The following is a 16,133-nucleotide window of genomic DNA, read 5'->3' on the forward strand; positions in this document are numbered from 1 at the left end:
TTTTTTTTCTTTGATCCCCTGCCGTTTTGTCCTTTAAGCAGGTCAGTTCCGGTGGCTAGGCTGTCCAGTATTCCCGTCATTCTCAGAATGACTTATGGGATGCCTGCTTCCTCCCCAACTCTGTGGGATAGGAGTCCTACATGTTGATGAAGCATCCAGCCTGGCTGTGTATCTGTGTCTGGAGAAATTACCTTGAGGGACCAAATGACCCTGTCATTCGGTGTTATAGTCAGATCAAAGGAGATACTGTATACACATACCGGCACCAACATTACAGAGCTAGTTCACTCTCCCTAGATCACGATTCAATCTGATTGCCGGTTACAGGCGTTGCGTCTTTAAAAGGCAATATGCAGCTTTTACAGTGAATGGGTTCTCCGCGACGCGAGAACACAGCCTTCGAAAACAGAAATGCCTATAACCGGTGATCGGATTGAATCCCGGCCGTACTCTCTATAGAGTTCAGTGTGGATGTAAACCTTGGTTGTAGTGGTATGGCACCAGAACACAAGTTAGAAACGATGGACATAGCCCATACATAGGATTGGGCTGTAGTGGGTTTGACCATTCTCCACCAGAGGGAGCTCTTGTTGCATTACTATTATATTTAGTGTACTGCCCAGGAAGTTACAAATCTAATAGTCTAGCACTCTTAAATCACCATACTACACAGCATTTACACACTGTTGAAGCAACAATACACTTATGATAAATGCAAGAGAAGAAAACACTGGGAATTATTTAATTTTATTATTCCAGTTTCAATTTCTCAATTTATTTTGCACAATAGGTTAGAGTCAATGCTGTGATCCAGAGTCAATGAGTGTGAATGGAATAGCTTCTCAGCCTTGGGTTTGTGTGTACACTGCTAGACTACACACTGAACACCAGCTAGAAAACAGCACGTCACCGCAGTGCATTCAAAGACAGTTACTGCCAAGGTCGTGAACTCTTATTTCATACATTTAAATATCTATGTACATTTACAGATGAACCATCCCATTTCCAGTGAGTTAATATGGGGAGGAACAGTGTGACACATACATTTTTACATGCGACGCCTCTTGTCGTCGTCTATCGTAGTTCATTCACAATTGAGGGTAGTGTATGTCCCATTTAAGATTAAACATCAAACATGTATAGATAAGAGTTGCTCTGCAACCAAAATCAGACATTACGTCAAATGCTTTGTAAGAATATTAAAGTTTAAAACATACTCTTCAGTATGGGACCTAGGATATATAAAACAAGGGTGGTCTGTAACTAATGCTGGTCCCAGCTAGTAATCAAGTTGTGGACTATGGTAGAATTATAGGCTGAGCACTATGAATCAGATTGAATACTATGGTAGGTGTGTGTGTGTGTGTGTAAGAGTGCATAAAAGTAGTTGCATTGTCCTTTCAAGTGTGTCATTTGGTATTGCCATCCCCCTTACAATGTCACCTCAAAGGACAAGTTATTTTTAGCACAATGACAACTATGTGCATGTGTGTCCACATGTACCTCTGTGTGTGTGCCATTTGATAGCCTGCTGTCCACACAGATAAAAGAGCCACAGGACAGGAGCCATCACCCTTGCCCCATGAGGTGCATAAACCCCTCTGCAGATCTCTCTCTCACTGTCTATGTCCCAAATATAGTGCACTACTTTTGACCAGAGCCACAGAAAGATGGTGGTTCACATTTAAAGTGTGATCTATGCAGCTCAGATAGTTCACAACATCCATTTCACTGATGATATTGATATTATACCAAAAGGGTAAGAAGTGCAACAATGAGGCATTTTATAAACAGAGTAAAAATGTCAGACGGGCTAATGCAGTAAATCTGGTACCACACTGTAGGCCATCTAAATGGAGATGATGTGCTGTAAGTAACTTCTATTGTTTCAAGCTGATATGCACATGCACGCATGCAGGTCAGCGCACACAGTAGGATAGTGAGCCTGGGTTCTCCCAGTTAAATACAGGCCTAAATTGTCTAGAAATGGGGACAGTGGATCACCCATAGGGGAGGACTCCTAGCATATTACTGGGTTAGCACCATTTTGAATTATGTTTAGCTAGTGGTGTAGTGGAGGGTATACTCAATTTCTTAATCCCACGATGTATATCAAAGTAGGCTAGTGTGGTGGAGGGATACGCCGTATCAATGAATAAGGCTGATGGATCAGATCAGAATGTTTAGCTTAAAACGTTGAACTATTATTTCTTCACATTTTAAGCGCAGTAATGTGCACATGGCGGTAGGGTCACACGCAAATGTTCCAAAATGCAATTAGCAGGAAAACTCATTCTAAAATGTGCACTGCACATGCGAGCGGTTTCATGGACAGAGACATTTTGAAAGAGGGAAGCTCTAAAGACGCAACAATTATTACGGGTTGCTAATATGACTACGATAATGCCTTTGTGTGATAAACAATGAAAGAAAGCGGATTTAGAAACCAATAGAGCCGGAGCGTGAATATGAGGATGTCTAAAATAATTACCTCCATGTTTATATATGGTGGGATTTTAACTATAGGCTACTTTTAAGAATGTAGGACATGCCCCATAACATGACGTTTGAAACCTGGACGTTTAATAATTAAGGAACAGGAAAAATATAGCAAAGCTAATCATAGGCCTAATAATCTTCTTGTAGCCTAGATGGAAAGGCTTTCCCCCCAAAAACTCTAAATTAAATGTTAACTAGCTACAAAGGGGCCTATCCTACCTGGCAGCATGATTATTTGCATCAATCCGGTGGCCATTTGTTTTGACAACTCCATCTCATGTGCATTACAGAAACACCGCTAACCAAAGAGTGATAGGTGTCTGCACAGTTGAATTAAAGGATAATTACTACAGAAAAAATACATTTGATTTTTAGCACACCTCAAAAGTGGTCTCCTGGTGTGGCATTGTTGTGGACTTAGAAAAACAACTAAATTGGATGTTCTATTAAAAAGTGTGACTTGGAGAGAATTTGTTTGACTGAATTACTATTAGCCCACTTGCACAGTACCGCTTGGGTTGGCCTTACTGTTAAAGACCAACATGTGATTTATCATTTTTTGTCAGAGTTTTTCCACACCTTCACCAGGCAGGCCTTTGGTATTTTATTTTTGCCAAATTATAGTATACCCACTTCTCCAGGCACCACTACACCACTGAGTTTGCTTCCCACATTGTGAGTCCTATAAAGTTTACATGTATTTGCCTATTAAGCAGTTAAGCGTTTAAAAAATATGTTCACCCTTTAACCATGCAAGGAGATGGAATGTAAGCATATTGACTATATTCACATTAACAATAAGTGAAAGAAATCCTAAAGATACACATTACTGCCCCCGTCAGCTGTCCTTGAAGAACTGTCTGTACAATTCACAAAACCAAAGACAACAGAGTGAAATACTTATTAACAGAACCTTCATTTTGTCAATAATCCTCTAAATGTCGCGACCAGGATAAATAAGCAGAAAGTGCATTTTATTGCAAGAGGTTATCTACTACAATCATCGTTTTTTTTATGTCAGATGGTGTCAGAAGTCTAAACACAGTTTCCCCCCCGAGCCTTTGCAGGCTTGGCCTAAAAGAGTCACATGACATTCCTGGAGTAAAGGGTGTATCTGTTGTCATGGCAACACAGACTGTATAGCCAAAGCATTGGGCATCGACACTTCACTCTTCTTTAGTGTCGGTGCAGGCACAAGCTTTGATGATGACAAAGATAATTTCTCCACAAAAATGTGGGGAGGTGGAGGGCATTTCCATGGTTTCCATTCCAGGTCCTGTGTTGACCTTTGACTTTCAGTCCATGATGAAGTGTACGAATGTGACGGGGAAAGCCCCCCTCCTCATAGGTTCTCCTTCGATGTGGCCCAGCTGGGAGAGAACAGAATGATTCAGAATGAGAACAGAATAACACAATGATAATTGGGACAAAACACACACACACTTTTTGCATATAGTGCCTTCGGGAAGTATTCAGAACCCTTGACTTTTTCCACATTTTGTTACATTACAGCCTTATTCTAAAATTGATTAAATAAAAACGAATTAAAGACACACAATACCCTATAATGACAAAGTGAAAACAGTTTTGTAGAAATGTTAGCAAATTTATTTAAAAAAATAGTTATTTACATAAGTATTCAGACCCTTTGCTATGAGACTCGAAATTGAGCTCAGGTGCATCCTGTTAACATTGATCATCCTTGAGATGTTTCTAAACTCAGCAAAAAAAGAAACGTCCCTTTTTCAGGACCCCGTCTTTCAAAGATAATTCGTAAAAATCCAAATAATTTCAGATCTTCATTGTAAAGGGTTTAAACACTGTTTCCCATGCTTGTTCAATGAACCATAAACAATTAATGAACATGCACCTGTGGAACGGTCGTTAAGACACTAACAGCTTATAGACGGTAGGCAATTAAGGTCACAGTATGAAAACCTAGGACACTAAAGAGGCCGTTCTCCTGACTCTGAAAAACACCAAAAGAAAGATGCCCAGGGTCCCTGCTCATCTGCGTGAATCTGCATTATGCATGCTGCAAGGAGGCATGAGGACTGCAGATGTGGCCAGGGCAATAAATTGCAATGTTCGTACTGTGAGACGCCCAAGACAGGGAGACAGGACAGACAGCTGATCGTCCTCGCAGTAACAACACCTGCACGTCTGAACATCACGCCTCCATCAGTGCTCAGACTGTCTACAATCGGCTGAGAGAGGCTGGACTGAGGGTTTGTAAGCCTGTTGTAAGGCAGGTCCTCACCAGACATCACCGGCAACAACGTCACCTATGGGCACAAACCCACCGTCGCTAGACCAGACAGGACTGGCAAAAAGTGCTCTTCACTGACGAGTCGCGTGTTTTGTCTCAACAGGGGTGATGGTCAGATTCACGTTTATTGTCAAAGGAATGAGCATTACACCGAGGCCTGTACTCTGAATCGATTTTGGAGGTGGAGGGTCCGTCATGGTCTGGGGCGGTGTATCACAGCATCATCGGACTGAGCTAGTTGTCATTACAGGCAATCTCAACGCTGTGCGTGTACCCCAGATACTGTGCAAAGGAGCAAAAACAATAAATAACATGGGGATGAGGTAGTTGGGTGGGCTATTTACAGATGGGCTATGTACAGGTGCAATGATCAGTAAGCTGCTCTGACAGCTGATGCTTAAAGTTAGTAAGGGAGATATAAGTCTCCAGCTTCAGTGATTTTTGCAATTCATTCCAGTCATTGGCAGCAGAGAACTGGAAGGAGAGGCGGCCAAAGGAGGAGTTGGCTTTGGGGGTGAGCAGTGAAATATACCTGCTGGAGGGCGTGCTACGGGTGGGTGCTGCTATGGTGACCAGTGAGCTGAGATAAGGCGGGGCTTTACCTAGCAGAGACTTGTAGATGACCTGGAGCCAGTGGGTTTGGCGACGAAAATAAAGCAAGGGCCAGCCAACGAGAGCATACAGGTCGCAGTGGTGGGTAGTATATGGGGCTTTGGAGACAAAACGGATGGCACTGTGATAGACTACATCCAATTTACTGAGTAGAGTGTTGGAGGCTATTTTGTAAATTACATCACCGAAGTCAAGGATCGGCAGGATAGACAGTTTTACGAGGGTATGTTTGGCAGCATGAGTGAAGGATGCTTTGTTGTGAAATAGGAAGCCAATTCTAGATTTAATTTTGGATTGGAGATGCTTAATGTGAGTCTGGAAGGAGAGTTTACAGTCTAACCAGACACCTGGGTATTTGTAGTTTTCCACATATTCTAAGTCCGAACCGTTCAGAGTAGTGATGCTAGACGAGCGGGTGCGGGCAGCGATCGGTTGAAGAGCATGCATTTAGTTTTACTTGCATGTAAGAGCAGTTGGAGGCCACAGAAGGAATGTTGTATGGTATTGAAGCTTGTATGGAGGTTTGTTAACACATTTCCAAAGATGGGCCAGAAGTATACAGAAAGATGTCGTCTGCGTAGAGGTGGATCAGAGAATCACCAGCAGCAAGAGTGACATCATTGATGTATACAGAGAAAAGAGTCGGCCCGAGAATTGAACCCTGTGGCACCCCCATAGAGACCGCCAGAGGTGCGGACAACAGGCCCCCCTTTTACACACTGAACTCAGTCTGAGAAGTAGTTGGTGAACCAGGCGAGGCAATCATTTGAGAAACCAAGCCTGTTGAGTCTGCCGATAAGAATGTGGTGATTGACAGAGTCGAAAGCCTTGGCCAGGTCGATGAAGATGGCTGCACAGTATTGTCTTTTATCAATGGTGGTTATGATATCGTTTAGGACCTTGAGCGTGGCTGACATGCACCCATGACCAGCTCGGAAACCAGATTGCATAGCGGAGAAGGTACGGTGGGATTCGAAATGGTAGGTGATCTGTTTGTTAACTTGGGTTTCGAAGACTTTAGAAAGGCAGGGTAGGATAGATATAGGTCTGTAACAGTTGCCAAGCGTGCCAAGCGTCATGTCTAGAGGAAACCTGGCACCATCCCTATGGTGAAGCATGGTGGTGGCAGCATTATGCTTTGGGGATGTTTTTCAGTGGCAGGGACTGGGAGACTAGTCAGAACGGAGCAAAGTACTGGAGAGATCCTTGATGAAAACCTGCCCCAGAGCGCAGACTGGGGGGGGCGAAGGTTTACCTTCCAACAGGACAATGACCCTAAGCACACAAGATAACGCAGGAGTGGCTTCGGGATAAGTCTCTGAATGTCCTTGAGTGGCCCAGACAGAGCCCAGACTTGAACCCGATCGAAACTCCCCAAATACAGGTGCCAAGCTTGTAGCGTCATACCCAAGAAGAATCAAGGCTGTAATCGCTGCCAAAGTTGTTTCAACAAAATACTAAGTAAAGGGTCTGAATACTTATGTAAATGTGATATTTCAGTTTTAATTTTTTTTACAAATTAGCAAAAATTTCTAAAAATCTATTTTTGCTTCGTCATTATGGGGTAATGTGTGTAGATTGATGAGAAAAAAAAACAATACATTTTAGAATAAGGCTGTTCCCTAACAAAATGTGGAAAAAGTCAAGGGGTCTGAATACTTTCCGAAGGCACTGTAGCTTATGGCAGGGTTGGGTAGGTTACTTTCTCATGTAATCCGTTACAGTTACTAGTAAACTGCCCGAAATTGTAATCAGTAACATAACATTTGGATTACACAAACTCAGTAACGTAATCTGATTATTTGTACAGTTACTTTTGGATTACTTTCCCCTTAAGAGTCATCAGCAGAAGAAAAACACATTTGACTTCTAACACCTTTTCAATTCTGCTTCAGTTGTTGTCAACTCAGGCGCGGCCATAAACAAAATGCCATTGAAGTCAGAAAAAGAGAGCGGAAGGCATTTGTAAAGGCATCTATAACACAAAGTCCCATGGAGAATAAGTGACTAAATACGGTCATGTTTACAGAGGTGGCTTTTGGAAAAAACAAGTTGCAGCTGGTCTGTATTCAGACAACGGACTCCGCAGAGGAAGGAAGGCAGGCGGGGGCGGGAGAGAGGGAGGGTGGGAGAGGAAGGGAGGGTGGGAGAGAAAGAAGGATGGCTAGAATGAGGTCATTGCTTTGTGCTGCTGGGGCCACCAAGATTTCTGGCACATGCTCAGTGGACTCTCTCTGGAATAGGCCAGATTTGGACTAGAACTGGGCCGGACTGCTCTCACTGCGTGTGAATGAAGACAAACACACACACCCCACTTCTCACACATCCAACACACAAAATAGTAGCCTGATCTAGAGTTGACACTCACCCACCACTCCTGGTCCTCCTCCCCATCCACCACGATCACCTCCCCCTCAGAGAAGGTCAGCTCGTCTGCATTGTCCGCCATACAGTTGTAGATGGCCTTCACCCGCTTGGGCCTCTGCTTCTGAAGAGAGACGGCCAGACGGGCATAGCAATATAATTACTAGAACCAACATTCCCATTCAAGTCAACCTTCCGTAACGGTGGCCATATTGAGGGCACCCATGACAAATGCACTGTCAAATTGCCATGGTCCCATTCTAGTCATTCTATTTCTATGCAGACAGGCAGGTGTACCGTTCTGCAGACAGATGCTGTCGTTTAACTGAAGTATCTAACCGTCACTCCGTTGGAATGCTCGACGCCCACTTCCACATTGACCGCTGGAGGGTTGCACAGCAGACAAATGACACAGGACACAGTAACTGTCAGGCTGGGCGAGTTGTGCATCGCATGTCTTCACCACAGGCTATCCCTGATCCGTCAGTGGTTTACATGGTGAACCCGTATGACACAGATTGCTAGCACTGAGCTAGGGACAGAGATATGAGAGGTTTCCCCATCTGTCAAGAACAAGTACACACTTCAAGATGTCCCTCCCACTTAGCATCACATGTTCCAAGGGGTACAGGAAGGAGAAAACACTGTTAGAGCCATTGATACTCAGAGTGCGATGGGACAATAAGACCAGCTGAAAAACAATGACGAGATCAGATGGAGAAGTCCAATAAGTGCCTCTGTATTGTCCATGACTGTCCAATCACAACCAACAACAGGGCAAACGATCATATAAGGTCAACGGTAGGTCAGGGGAACTCACCGGATAGGTCTTCCTAGGCATGGGGGCGGGAGGCAGCGATCCCGGCACTTCTTTAGCTGGGGGAGGAAGAGGATTGGATGACGTCGTCGTGAAAACACAAACTGTTCCACACAGACAAAAATCACACAACCAGATTGTCTGCAGGGGACCCACAGATAGAAATGTTACGAATAGGCCCGTATGTTATCTGACTATGCTACTTATCATGCTTTTACAGATTATTTACAGACACAGAGTAAATCCCCAAATTTTTTTTTTTTTTTTCTTTTAATTAACACCCACCTGGTCTTTCGATGGACCCAGTTCGAGTCGGTCCTTTGCTGAAGCTTTTGTCGTTGCTAAAAAAAAAACACAGACATTGTAGTCAGCTGCTGTTTAGGATGTGCTTCAAATCAACACGCACACATTTACCCCACGGTGCATTTCCCTGCAACAGTCACACAACTCAGACCCGTGGGAGATTGAGTAGAGACATGTGGAGGAATAGTGCTAAGCTGTTTGTCTTTTAGGAGAGCTCGGCTTGGAAGTTAATGAAGTGGTAAACCAGAAACACTACACGCTATTTTCCAAAGGCAAACTTGCTTTGTGTTCATCAAAGTAAAACATGCTGCCTCAGGCAGGGTGTGTCCCCAACATGTGTGTGTGTGTGTGTGCGCTCACCCAGAAGGAGACTTAGGTGTGGGGGCTCTGTTGTGGCCCTGTCCGGTCCCTGGTTTAGACTGTTGGTTCATCGCCTCTATCATACTCACTGTCTTGGCCACGGGGGGAGGAGCAAGACCTGGGGGGACAGAGAGAGATAAGAGGTTGAACGAGGGCTCTAGATAGACAAAATGGAGATAGCATAGACAGCGCCATTGAGGCTGTCACAGACGCCATAATGGCACAGACACAAAGAGGAGTCCTCTTTCGATCTCTATGCAAGTTACCCATCTCTTTCTCTTCTTCTAAACTGGGTGTTTTTCTCCTCGGTGTCGTCTTTGTACATCATGTTGTAAACATACTACATGTGCCTTATATATACTGTAACATGACCTATAACATGTAACATGACCTATAACATGTAACATGACCTATCGACAATAACGCTATGTACAATCCTTTACCAGGATTACTTTGACTACGATAATGATTGTGGTTATGATTATAATGTGTTCAGACAACAAGGCCTGGAGGTGAGGTGCCTACCAGTGGTTGAGGTGACCCTCATGGGGGGTACGGGGGGGTGGATATTGGGGGGGTCTGAGGAGGACCTCTGTCGGACCCCCAGGTCTATAGAGCCAGGCTTCCACCCAGAGGACCCTGATGACTGGACCATCCCACCCAGACCTGACAACTGGACTGGGGAGGGAGGAGTGGGAGAGAAGATATGCTTTGGCACCTGGAGACATGCAGTGCTTTCTCTTTGGGGTTTTAGGCTGGGTTTCTGCAAAGCACTTTTACATAACTGCTGCTGTTAAAAAGGGCTTTATAAAATACATTTGATTGATTGATTGATGATTGACACCAAAGCAGAACACAGAAAGATTGGGTACTCCTGGAATTAAATAGATAAGACTGCCCAAAGTCTAGTTTGCTGGAGAGGAGCTGCAGATGGCCAATGCTCTTTGTGGGGCAATGGGCCCTAGTAAGTGAAGACAACATGTGCTTCGAAGTGAGTGAGTTGAATTGAATCAAATTGTTCAGCATGGTGGAATGTGAGCAGTCGGACGCAAATTCAATTCAGGAATTGAACTTTTTTGGACCATTTTCAATTGAGTTCAAATTGCTTTCCAGCGATATGTTGGGTTATTTTCAGTCTAACTCTCATCATGGACTATGGAGCACAGACTGAGAACTTTTCGGAAAAGTAACTCACTAGCTCACTCTGCCGCCGCCAATGTAACTGTCCATGCTCCCTACCCAGAGTCCTCTCTGCCCTTCAAATAGGTCAGAGCGCCACACAAGGCACCATGGGGCCATGCACTAATTAGAGAAGGCCATCTACACTCTATGACAGATACGTGGCCAAATTGAGATTTCTCTCTATTTGAACTGAACACATTGGGCATGTATTATAAATATAATTCTCCAAAAATTACGAGGAGGACGAGAGGTGAATCTGGGTTGAAAAGGGCTTGATGCCGGGGTCATTTGATATGGATCACGATAACTTCAAAAATCAGGAGCATTTTTTGAACATTCTAAAACTAAAAACCAGTGTTCAAATAGCATTCACACTGATTCCCTGAACAAACTAAACTTGTTCATAGAATCTGGAACGTTTCGCCAAACGAATGTGGCTCTCTATACACGCAGCGCCCACCTTGCTATCACATAAAAAAAGAAAGACAAAGCACCTATGTTTCGTGGGGGCAGGGGGGGTGCAGAGGTGGGGGTGGGCCCCCCGGGCGCGGGGGGGCTGGCGTTGAGGATGGTGCCGTAGGTCTCGTTGTTGACCAGGTTGGGCATGTATCCACCACGCTGCTTGTCCTTGGCCAGACTGGAAGCGTCCCGTGCCAGGGAAGCAGGGCTGGGCTGGCGGTGGGAGTTGGAGCCAGGGGTGTAGCAGCTGACCGGGCGTTCCTCTCGCCGGTGGGGGCTGGGCTGAGGGAGGACAGGGTCAAAATGTTATAGAAAGGTCATCAGGGTGTGTTTGTGTTATGTATGTATGTATGTATGTATGTATGTATGTACTTGTGTGTGTGTGTGTGTGTGTGTGTGTGTGTGTGTGTGGTGAGTTCATGATGTGTGTGTGTGTATAATCTGAAGTGAGTCCTCACCCTCACCTTCTCATCCAGGTCCTCGTCACTCTCGTCCATGTCTTCATGGTGCAGACGCCACTCGTACTCTACGTGCACGTGGACGTTGAACTTCCCCGCCAACGCCGTGTTCAGCTACACACACACACACACACACACACACACACACACACACACACACACACACACACACGAGACGGTGATTAATGGCTCAAATAAAGCTTGGAGATGAGGAGTCACTATCTTGCTAAAGATACACACACACACACCACTCACCAGCTCCACACACTGCAGGTGCTTCAGTCTCTTAGCGATGTCCAGCGGCGTCTCCCCAGACTCATTAGCTACAGGAAGACATCATCGTCATCCATTCATTTATCACCCATTTACTTCGTATACATCCATTTACTTCGAATACATCCATTTACTCCGTATTCATCCATTTACTCCGTATTCATCCATTTACTCCGTATTCATCCATTTACTCCGTATTCATCCATTTACTCCGTATACATCCATTTACTCCGTATACATCCATTTACTTCGTATACATCCATTTACTCCGTATTCATCCATTTACTCCGTATTCATCCATTTACTCCGTATTAATCCATTTACTCCGTATTCATCCATTTACTCCGTATACATCCATTTACTCCGTATACATCCATTTACTTCGTATACATCCATTTACTCCGTATTCATCCATTTACTCCGTATACATCCATTTACTCCGTATTCATCCATTTACTCCGTATACATCCATTTACTCCGTATTCATCCATTTACTTCGTATACATCCATTTACTAAATTATAGCCTGTGTCCTCCACCACTCGAGATCAACACCTCATAGATGAGCACTGACAAGTAACCCGAGACACAATTATCACCTCTAGGCTATGACAGCATGAATTAGAAAGACATCTACACCCAACTCAACAGCCTGTCAACACAACGCAGGCATACCTCTAGCCTGCCAGGGCGCCGACTGCTTTGGCAGTAAGCCATGTTTGTCAAGCCATGTTTGTCAACAGCCGCGTTTGTAACAACACCTCCCCTCCCCGTCTCTGTAAACTAGATAGTGTGTGAAACAAGGAGAATCCTCGGCACATGACGACACACGCCGGTCCACAGACCGTGGCCCCCTGTTCCCTTTGTCAACTCTGTTGCGGGAGAGAGATCATTAGCAGGATTCCCACACTAAATAGTCTGTGTGTCTCTCTTTCTCATCATCGCGTTCTCATCGTGGGCCGGTTTGTATGGAGTCAGACTGAAGCAGAGCGTTTGAGCTGTTGTGAGAAAGTAGGGTCTCTTGGCAAACCAAGGGCCTCTGGGAACTCTGCCTGACCAAAGCAAGGCACGTTCAGGTGCTTCTGTGTGTGTGTGTGTGTGTGTGTGTGTGTGTGTGTGTGTGTGTGTGTGTGTGTGTGTCTTAATAATTCTGTTTGGCAGTCTATTAGTTATAATTTCTATAGCAATGAATTAAAACATGAATCAGGTTTATTGGTCGACATGAATCCGTTTCTTGCACTACACTCGACAACAATAAACAAAGTCTACGCTAGCATTTTGTATCCATGCTGTTTCCAAACGAGTCCTTCCCAGTAGAAGAGAGATGTAATGTTCTCTTACCAATGTCTATGGATGCCTTGCCCCGCAGCAGCAGTTTCAAACACTCCATGTTGTCAGTCAGGCAGCAGTAGTGGAGGGCCGTGCTGCCTTTGGCTGTCTGTTTGTCCAGGTTCACACTGCGGGGGAGAACAGACAGGGGAAGGCGGTCAGTGAGAGTTGGAAGGATAGCCGTAAACGCAGGACAACGGTCACTCATCAGCATTATTTCAGCACTTGTTCTGAACAAATTAATTTGCATTCTGTGGGACTGTGTTAAAAAACAATAACCGAGTAGTTTGTGTGATGACCGTGTTAAGTCAGTCGTCATAAGCTGTTATGACTGTTCTTGACATCTGTTGAGTCGTTGTCATGACGGGTAGTGTTTCTACAAAAAGCTCATTGACGTTTACTTTTATCCCCTTACCTGTTTTGAGTGAGGAAGTCGACGATATGGAGCGAGGTCCTGTCCACTAGTCTGACCGCTAGGTGAAGGGCCGTCTCTCCTTGTTCCTGCAACCACACACAGAAGATCCAAAATGACCGTGGTGAGACCTCAGGGACACAAAGACATATCAGAGCCAAAATGGAAACACCTGGACTTTGATCAAAACCTGCACATATGCACCCTTTTGGCAGTCTGCTTTGCTATAGGCAGTACAAGCAGTAATAGACCTGAATGTGAGCCAGGTGTTTGTAGTGATGATTGATCTATTTTACAAAGCATTTACACTCCCAGGAGCAGTTGTTTTTCACATGCCCAGCAAAGAGAATCAACCAAAATACTGCCATTTCAATTCCACTACAGCTGTGGCAGTTGAGAGCACCTGGACAGATCAAATGTTGACGCACAGTCGTGTTCCCAATGTAAAACATCCCCACCCAAGCTAAAACGAAGTCAATTGAGAGTTGGGGTTAATTCCCACTACTGAGCCAAGCAGAACCAAGCCAATCCGAGCTGTACAGCGTAGGCCCGGAAAGGACAATGTGGATAAAATATTGTACCAGCACAGTGTGGCTGGGGTCAGCACGCTCGTGTGACAGGGGGTATTGGTGTGGACATGTAGACTCACATGTCCGTTGGCCAGGGGGATGGGCTCCATCAGGTCAACTCCCTCCGCGTACACCTGGATCAGAGAGAAGATGTCCCGGGCCTTGACCGCATCACACAGGGTGTGCAGCTTGGACGCCCCGTCTGGACAATTCCTCCTGGCGAAACGCTTCTCTGTGTACTTGGCTGTGATGAAGTCCTTACGGGCTTGCCTGCACCGGAAGGAGAAAGGCCATAGACATAAAGAAGGGGAAAGTTCAGCCAGAATGTATATTTGGGTCGAATTACCTTTAGTTGTGTCTGAAGGCCCAGAATCCACAATAATCCATTATTTACTTCTGGCTACAGAATTCCAAATTAATGACTATAAGCAGCCAAACCGATGCTAGCAAAGCTGCACTGCAGGCCGAAAACACTTCAAACTAAGTTCGATAGTTTGCAGGGAATTTTTTTACGTGCAAAATGCTGAAATAGTCGCTGGAATTTTGTCACTAAAAACTGGAACCATTTCCTCATGTAGCCTCACAGCCACATCCGTTTCTGTTGTGGTCTACACTGACGGAAGAAGGAGAGGGTAGAGTGTTTGCGTGTGGGGAAAGAGCGAGATAACTAGTGGGATAGAAAGGGGGGGAGAGAGAGAGAGAGAGGGAGAGAGCGAGAGAGAGCTTACATGTCACTAGCAGGGTTGGGTTTGACCACATCTTCCGCAGATAGACACGCCTCCATGATGTCGTTAAAGCCTGCATTCCCCACGTTCTTGGCCAGCTTCATGGTAACACACAAACAGGTAAGAGCTAACCAGAGCGACAGTCAAAAAAAGTGCAAATGAGCCTTCTATCTGAGAGTGCTACAGTACAGTTTATACTGTACACATTCATCTCATACTCCATTTATTTTGCTCTGCTACTTCAGCAAACGCTTAAAATCAATGGTGTGTGTGTGTGTGTGTGTGTGTGTGTGCGCACTCCACGCGTTCCAACCATCTCCTTGTGGCCAAATAATGTGAAAGACTGGGGCGTATTCATTCCACCGATTCTGTTGCAAAACGTTTCCGTAACGGAAACAAACGGAACGAAGCGGATAGGGACCTACCTGAATTTGTCCAACAGAAACTCTCGTTTTAGTTGCAAAACGGAATGTTTTTTCGCAACTGTTTGGCTAATGATTAAACCCCCTGGCGTCTTAACAAGGGCAATCATCTCGAATTAGCGGCAAAAACATTTCAGCCCCAAATGATTTACGGCCAATAAATTGCACCAAATTGATATTAGAAAGCCAGATGACATGTGAAATATGCAAAGTGGAAGCAGCTCCAAGCTTCTGTAATACTGTACTGTATCTATCCCAATGGAGTGCAGCAGAGGGTGGAGAGTTCAGTAGAATTAGGACAAGGGCATTGGTATACTTGCTACTCTCCCACCAGCAGTAAATCATCAGCTGCACTGGGAAAGTGTTTTCACATTGGGAGAATCTCAATTTGATTTCCAGAAGGGACTTCTGACCTTCTCATCCAATGGGTTTCGAAAAAGAGGTGAGAGGACGCGAGGAATCAAGGACACGCTACTGAGATTCTCCCATTATAACAGCAAGAATGGCAATGCACTGGGAGAGCCAGTGTTTTCCAAGGTTTTGCTAACTAACCTAAGCGGATGTGCCACCTGTGTATTTTCCAACATGACTGTGCCTAACCTCCCAGCACCACAGCACCTTATCGCCATAATGTGAAACTAGCTGATGTGTGCTGAGCGATCTAGCACAAAATTAATTCTTACCAAGAGTTCAGAGGTGCTGAGGACATCCAGTGTGAGAGACTGGATCCTAGAGTAATGGACTCCCAGCTCCCTGTGGATCCCAGAACACTCAATACAGGTCAGGATGCCCAGGTTGGTGGAGAGCCAGGTAGGGTCTGGGAAGAAGGGAGAGAAAGAGAGTAGGAGAGGGAGGGAGAGCGAGAGAGGAGAGAGGAAGAAAAAAAGAGCAAGAGAGGAAAGGATGAGAGAGAGGAGAGGAGAGAGAAAGAGAGAGGATGAGAAGTGAGAGAAAGAGAGAGCGAGCGAGCGAGGATGAAGAGCGAGCGAGCGAGGATGAAGAGCGAGAGAGAGAGAAGAGAGAGGAGCGAGAGAGCGGAGCAAGAGAGAGAGGAGCGAGAGAGAGAGCGAGAGGAGCGAGA

The 16,133-nt window shown here is 45.1% G+C and overlaps 1 protein-coding gene across 4 annotated transcripts in view; it reads right to left on the reverse strand.

The window, feature by feature from the left end:
* Positions 1-731: 731 nt before the first annotated feature.
* asap2a (ArfGAP with SH3 domain, ankyrin repeat and PH domain 2a) overlaps positions 732-16,133 on the reverse strand; it is a 96,272-nt gene continuing 80,870 nt past the window's right edge. For 2 of the 4 annotated variants that reach the window (XM_055864287.1, XM_055864289.1), the window contains 14 exons: positions 15,736-15,869; positions 14,634-14,728; positions 13,986-14,175; positions 13,340-13,425; positions 12,937-13,052; positions 11,579-11,646; positions 11,330-11,437; positions 10,901-11,147; positions 9,750-9,902; positions 9,225-9,342; positions 8,847-8,902; positions 8,565-8,620; positions 7,749-7,868; positions 732-3,869 (listed from right to left, as the gene is read on the reverse strand). In XM_055864287.1, the coding sequence (XP_055720262.1) occupies positions 3,795-3,869; positions 7,749-7,868; positions 8,565-8,620; positions 8,847-8,902; positions 9,225-9,342; positions 9,750-9,902; positions 10,901-11,147; positions 11,330-11,437; positions 11,579-11,646; positions 12,937-13,052; positions 13,340-13,425; positions 13,986-14,175; positions 14,634-14,728; positions 15,736-15,869 (1,622 nt within the window). In that variant the 3' untranslated portion in view covers positions 732-3,794. Of the gene's footprint in view, positions 3,870-7,748; positions 7,869-8,564; positions 8,621-8,846; positions 8,903-9,224; positions 9,343-9,749; positions 9,903-10,900; positions 11,148-11,323; positions 11,438-11,578; positions 11,647-12,936; positions 13,053-13,339; positions 13,426-13,985; positions 14,176-14,633; positions 14,729-15,735; positions 15,870-16,133 lie in introns of all 4 variants that reach the window. The other 2 variants (XM_055864286.1, XM_055864288.1) reach the window with 1 other exon arrangement.

This window comes from Salvelinus fontinalis, chromosome 16 (genome assembly GCF_029448725.1).
Source record: "Salvelinus fontinalis isolate EN_2023a chromosome 16, ASM2944872v1, whole genome shotgun sequence".
NCBI lineage: Eukaryota > Metazoa > Chordata > Actinopteri > Salmoniformes > Salmonidae > Salvelinus > Salvelinus fontinalis.